Here is a 6813-nt window from a genome sequence, read left to right on the forward strand (position 1 = left end):
AGGAATTTTTTTATTACAGGAATTTATTTTGATCATTTCTCTATTTATATCAGAATTAGAGTTGCTTATAGGGGTTATTAATTTTGTTGGACTATTAATGTCATATTAGATGCCCCTATATGTTTCCTTCCACGAAATTCTAATGTCGTGGCTCATTGGTGTGATTATGCATTCTCCTGAGAGTATTAAATGGGTGTGAGTGGAATAGCCATATGATAAAGATGTTTTTATTTATGTGGAGTGTCTGGTAGGTGGAGTTAGGAGATTCTTTCCCAGGCATTGCCACAGCATTACACAAACATTGCTCTGTTTCTTGTAACCCAAATGAGGCTCCTCAAAGAGTCCATGAAAAAATATCTGTCTTCTCTGATTACAGTCTGGTGGTGATACTCTGCTTCAAATATTCCTTTTTCTTAACTCCAAAGACTGTTTTAAGTTTTCCAATGTCTGGTCGATGCCAAGATAAAGATAAGGATGAACTAGCAAGAGCTGGTCAGAGGTAAGAAAATTTGATTCTATAATTTTGGGCAAATCACCTGAAATATGGAGGGAAGATAGTATCTTTGCTGTGTTATTTTTGAGAATTTTACTATCTTTTTCACTAATAGTTTAGCAGCAAAAGAAACAAATATCATTCCCCACTTGCATTTTATAAATATTTGGATATGTTCAGATTTGGTAATAAAGATGTTAAGAATAATCTGAGCCTTTTTGTCTCCAAAACTGGAAAACAACATTTTTTTTTCTTAGAGTTGGCTTTCAAATGAACACTGAACACTAACTTTACAGGCCATGAGTTGTGAAAGCAACAGGGGAAGCATACTTTCTGGAAATCCCAAATCTTCTCTTCTACTGTCTCTCTGTTTAAAAGTAGTATATGTCATTTTGAAAGAGAACTTCACTTTCAGATTCAAATTCATGATGTTGCTAAGTATAAAAAGAGTAATATACTTGGAGAATGTTCTTCTTAACATTATCTCAGTTGATATAAAAAAGCAGTTTCTGCTAAAACATTTTCAAGATGATTTTCTAAGGACTTCAAGAAATTTGACTTTCTAAATACTTTATATAAAGGACTTGTATCCCATAATAAATGAAGATGGTGATACTATTAACAAATTTCACCTAAGAACAATAATAGGAGGCAACACAGAGTTAGAGTGTAGGGAGTGTCTGACTTGGATACATGCTGATTATAACTCATGAGAGGATTGTGTCTAAAAGTTCATTTGTAAGTTAATTGTTTGGAACTCAAAACCTTGATATAAATTGGTAAAGCTCACAGGCTGCATAAGTCTAGTTAAGTTATACTGAAGTTGAAGTTCTTTAACAGTATTATATCAAAAATACCATTCTAGAGTTTACAACATTGTTTTTCTTTCCATACTCCAAAAGGTAAGGAGCTGTCAGGGTAGAATGCAATGATCAAATGCATTCAAGAATAGTCAAGGAAGTAAGGAATACTTGGTAGTGGTGGTGGGGGGTGCAGGTTGGTAATGTGTAAAAGTAGTCACCAGAGCCACTGTTCATCTTGAAGGTATTTGTTAAGCTAGATGAGCTTTGAGCACTTGTCATAGCCTCATGGAGCTTGAGTACCTTCCTAACGTGGGGAGTCCAATAGGATACCCCTCATAACCTGGCATTTCAAAGGAATTCAAGGGAAACTGATTGTCTCAAACACTGGAGCAGATGTGGAGGTAGGGTGGGGCAGAAATCCTCCTTAAAGATTCATAAATATAAGCCAGATCTCCCATGGTGGTCTGAAAAATTTCAAGTTGAGAATTTAGTATGAAAGGGTCCTGAATGGATAGTAACCCCCCAGACATATACCCAAAGATAAACAAATATTCTTTCCAGAGAACTCTTCTTTTCAGATCTCACTACATTTCCACATATAAAACTCCAAGGATCAGGTAGCATAAAAATAAATCATCATACATAGAAAAAACAAGACACCATAAGTAACGGCTAGAAGAATATCAGATAGTAGAATCAGACTCACAAGTGCTTCAGCAATTGGAATTATCAGAAATAGAATCTAAAATATGTATGCTAAATATATTTTAAGAAATTAAGCAAAGGCTTAAAATATGAATGAAGAGAAAGCAGATTTAAAATAACCAAGCAGAACTTTAGAAATGAAAATAAGATACACTAAAAACTAAAAAGCTTTAACAGAAGATGAGACAAAGCCAGAGAAAGAATTAATGAACAGTAGGATGTTTGCAAAATTATCCAGAATTCGGCTTAGAAAGATAAGAAAAAAGAAACTATGAAAGAAATGTTAAGAGATATGGAGAGCAAATGAGAATGTGTATACAGAGTCCCAGAAGGAAAGGGGAGAAAGAATGGAGTTCAGAATTTTCCAGAACTGATGAAAGTCAGTTTTAAGGATCTTTTAAAGGTCCTTGTAGTATCTGGCAGAAGGTAGATAGATATAAACTCAGAATTTAATGAGTTAAAATTAGGATAACCACTAAGTGAACAGGAATAGAGTACATAACTTCCAAACTAGAATCTAGGAAGAGAAGTAGAAGCATAAACAAAACCAAAAAACAATCAATAATCCCAAAGAAGGCAATGGTGAAAAAAATATATAGATCAGAAAAATATAAATGGGGAGCACATTAGATGGCAAAAGTAAATTTCAATATATCAGCAATTATAAAGCATGGAATGGTTTAAATGCTTGGTCTAAGATTCAATCATTATTAGAGTAGACTAAAAGTCAAAATTAACATGAATTAGATAAATCTGAAACATAATGACTTAGAAAGTTTTAATATAATATGATGAAAAGAGTTAGAATAATACTAGGCAAATACTAATCAGAAGAAAGCGATTTAGGGGTGTCTGGGTGGCTCAGTCAGGTAAGCATCTGACTCTTGTTTTCGGCTCAGGTTGTGATCTCATGGTTTGTAAGATCAAGCCCCGTGTCGGGTTCTGCACTGACAGCGTGGAATCTGCCTAGGATTCTCTCTCTCCATCTCTCTCTCTCTGCCCTTCCCCTGCTCATGCATGTATGTGCATGCACTCCCTCAATATAAAAACTAAAAAATAAATTTTTTTTAAAAAAAGAAAGCCATTTAAATGCTAAGGCAAAAGCATTACTAAAATTAAAGAAGGTCACAACGTAATGGTAAATTTACCAGGCAAATAAAATAATTATAAACCGGTTTGCATATTATAACACCCCCCCCAACTATATAAAGCAAAAATTGACAGACTTATAAGCTGAGACAGACAAACCTACCAACATACTAGGAAATTTTAACTCATCTCTTCCATGAATGAATTATCGAGCAGATGCAAATATAGTAATAGAAGATACCAACAACACAATCATGGTAATAGAAGAGATCAATAATACGACCATAATACTTGATCAAGGCCTTTTGTTTGTTGGTTGGTTGGTGCTTTTTTGTTTTATTTTTTAGGAGCTGCAGCCTTCTAATTTAATTTTGAGAGAAATAAATAAGTTTGGGGAGATTGAAAATTCCCCAAAATGGCCACTGAAGTTCCAAATTTCTTTTGGTTAAGTTGATCCATTTAGTCTAGAAATGCATATGAGGAAGGATCATAGTTTTTAAACATAAAACCACCAGAGTCCTAGTAGTGGGGGGAACCGCTACTGTCAAAGCATTTTGATGACAGCGATCCCATTTCTTAGAGGTTTTTTTTTTTTCCTAGAGCTAAGAGAAAAATTCCTAAACAGCACAGTTTCAACAGGAACGTCCTGGTTCCAGAAGGAATCAGACCAAAGGCCAGAACAGTTCCACTACCAACAGTCGGATTCTGAAAAGAAATCGGATTGAAGGCCAACACGCTTCCAACAGGCACAGTTCCACTAGAAACAACCTGCTTCTAAGAAGGAGTCAGACCAAAGAACAGACAAGTACTCCCGGGAAGTATAGGCCTTCAAAACAGAACCCGAGTAAAGTCGGGAGAGCCGAAACACAAAGAGAGTAGAGCTCTAAATGCAGGAAAAAAACTTACCCTCAAACTCCAGGGTTGGCAAGTAAGCGGCGAACGCCATTGGCTCTGTAGCATCTGTTTGCTCACCTGCCTGAGAGTTGCTGGGGGTCTTCTCCGGATCCCACTTCTGATCACAAAGTAATATTCACCTTAAAAATAAAACTGTCAGATTTTTACCAGCAAAAATAAGTTTATTTGGGAATAACAGATATTGCAATTTGGGATAGGCAAGCTAAAACCATAGGCGAGATCTGATCAAGGAGGCACATTTTTGAAATCCCTTGCCCAAGAACTGCTGAATATATACTTCTTATAAACACAGGCAATTTAAAATAAGCTTAAAATATTAAAAAAGACTAATAGTTTATAGACTGTGTTCTCTGGCACTAATATAGACAATGTTCTTTGACAACTGTGGTCCTGAAAAACGTTAATATCAGTTGCTAAGTAGGAAATATTATCGCTGAAATATGATCTTGTGAAGATATATCACCTTGACTCTGTCATATCAGAAGTTCCATATGAAATGAGTATTACTAAAATTATACGACTGGCTTCAATAAACATATCACCAAAATAAGTGTATAAAACTTTTCCTTTTACTATAATTTTTAACAAATTGTGCAAATTGTGTCCATCTGTGTTTCTATCCTTTTACCTCAGTAATATCAGAATAGATAAATCGCCTCATCATGGTCAGCCTAAAAGCTGGTTTAAAAAGATTTGCTTTGTGTGTGCATATGCAGTGTCTTCCCTTCATAAATACTTAAGATAAATTGAAAAAAAATAGCAATTTTATATTATGCAGGGATACGACTGTCACTTAAATCCCAATAAATGGATAGGGAAAACAATTGTATTAATATTTCCTTACCACTAATTAAAAACTCCTGATGTAGGCATTCCAGGTAGGGTTTGTTTGTTTGTTTGTTTGGGAAAAGAATGAATTATAATGAAAGAAGAAGTTTGAGGAATTTGGTAACATTTGGAGCAGAAGTGGTTTTCAGTTTACAGAATTTTTTTTCAAGGCTTGGACTATGGTAACTTTTTTAGGTAGCAAAAAGCTTCATTTGGGAAAAAAATATGTGGTATAGATAGATTGTCTAATTTTGAAACTGAAATCCACAGAATAATTTCTTAAAAGATCACACAAATGTGTAATGCTTTTTAACTTGAATATCACGATGTTCATGTGATATACAAGTAATAATTCCCATTTTACAAATGTAGGAACCGAGAAACTGAAGTGTCTCACCCCAAGTCAAGCTATGATGGTACCTCATGTTTAAATCTATTTTTTTTTTGTTTCCCTTTTATGTCCTGACCTTATTTTTGACTATTAGGTCTGTGGCTATGAAATATATTTCACTTTGTTGACCAAGTAACACATATTTTGGCAAGAACATTTAAGATCTGAATAACTGTGTTTAATGTTAGGTTTTGGCTTCCGAATTAATTCCCAAAACTCATTGTATGACTTTTATGTCTCATGTGAGTCTCATGACTCACACCCTATTCATACCACACTTGATTTCCTCTCATCATCTTACCTTTTGCATGAATAAAGTCTGAAACAACCCCCATTTGGATGAAAAACACTGTGGCCACGTGTAAGGTGGTAACGTTAATGGAAGAAGCCTTCTCCAGAAGATCTGTGTAGGAGTCCAATCCTGTACACTCTTTTAAGTGTGCATTAGAAAACTTTTTCTAGATCTCTTCCCAGTTGATTCTAGATATAAGGCAGAAGAACACGGAGAGCCAGTCCATGGTAGCAGTAAATATCAGCATCAAGTAGACCTGTTCTGAAATCCAGCTTTGCCATTGCCCACTGGATTAGCTTGGCCTGTTTATCAACCTGCAAAATGCTGATGCAAGTTACCTATCACACAGAGTTCTGGCAAGTACTGTGGCGATGCATATAACCTGCTTAACAGGTACTTCGGTGCCCTGTAAATCTTAGTTTTTTATGTATCAGCCCCTCTCACCCTCAGTTGGGCCCTCTCTGAGCTTCCTAGACTGCAGTTCTGTGAGGCCTGCAGCTTGGAGAATGTGTCCAAAGTCAATCCTTGGTATGCTGCAGTTCTGTGGCATAAGAACGTCTGGCTTCCATATGTGCAGGCGAGTGGAGCACTACCATTTTGCTACTTGACAAGGCTATTTAGCAGGTGCACATGTCTGAACATTCCTGAATCAGGAGGGGGGCGGCTCTGGATTTCAGAGAGCAGTAACGGGACACAGCTGGAGTGAGGCAGGAGCCAGGAGCATCAACTCGAGCTCCGAATGTGCAGCGTGAAACGAAATGAAACGGCCTAAAACGACGAAGGTTCTAACAAACAATACCCATTAATTAGTGATCCAATTCCGTGTGCGTGCGGTGTGGAAAATACTGCAAAATCGAGGTACTTTTTCGGTTACTTTGCTTTTGAGGTGGGTTGTAGCCCTGAAGCCTGGACTGGACCCAGAAAGGAAGTCGGCTGCTCCGGGGCTGAGGACACAGGGGACACCTTGCGTTTCTGGCTCGGTTACAGAGCGGTACGTGGGTCGTCCGGGCAGACACCTGCGCTCCCCTCGACCCTCCGGCCCCTCGGGGCGCGGGGGGACCCCGCCCCGTGTCTTCCTCAGGCTCCGGCCCGCGGGCCGCGCGGCCCAGGTGAGGCCGCCCCCGCGCGCGCCCCTTCCCCCTCCCGGCGACTTCCTGGTTTGCAGAAGGTGCTGGAGCCGCTGCGGGCGGCCCCGGTCGCAGGAACTGTGAGGCCCCAGCCTCGGAGGCGGCGGGGGCGGCGGCCGGCGGAGACGGGGGCGGCGGCCGCGCCACCGCTGCCGCTGCTGCTGTCACAA

At 38.5% G+C, this 6813-nt stretch overlaps 2 protein-coding genes across 4 annotated transcripts in view; one reads left to right on the forward strand and one right to left on the reverse strand.

The window, feature by feature from the left end:
* The window catches only part of CUNH1orf53 (chromosome unknown C1orf53 homolog), a 106092-nt gene extending 99490 nt beyond the window's left edge, over positions 1-6602 (reverse strand). The window contains exons 1-2 of one of the 2 annotated variants that reach the window (XM_040463563.1): positions 5526-6602; positions 3997-4124 (exon numbers count right to left, since the gene is read on the reverse strand). In XM_040463563.1, coding sequence (XP_040319497.1) covers positions 3997-4124; positions 5526-5559 — 162 coding nt within the window. In that variant the 5' untranslated portion in view covers positions 5560-6602. The remainder of the gene's footprint in view (positions 1-3996; positions 4125-5525) is intronic. The other variant, XM_040463564.1, reaches the window with a different exon arrangement.
* The window catches only part of DENND1B (DENN domain containing 1B), a 270041-nt gene continuing 263634 nt past the window's right edge, over positions 407-6813 (forward strand). The window contains exon 1 of one of the 2 annotated variants that reach the window (XM_040463561.1): positions 407-499. In XM_040463561.1, the coding sequence (XP_040319495.1) occupies positions 444-499 (56 nt within the window). In that variant the 5' untranslated portion in view covers positions 407-443. The remainder of the gene's footprint in view (positions 500-6813) is intronic. The other variant, XM_040463562.1, reaches the window with a different exon arrangement.

This window comes from Herpailurus yagouaroundi, unplaced genomic scaffold (assembly GCF_014898765.1).
Source record: "Herpailurus yagouaroundi ecotype Mexico unplaced genomic scaffold, PumYag 403, whole genome shotgun sequence".
Taxonomy (NCBI): Eukaryota; Metazoa; Chordata; class Mammalia; order Carnivora; family Felidae; genus Herpailurus; species Herpailurus yagouaroundi.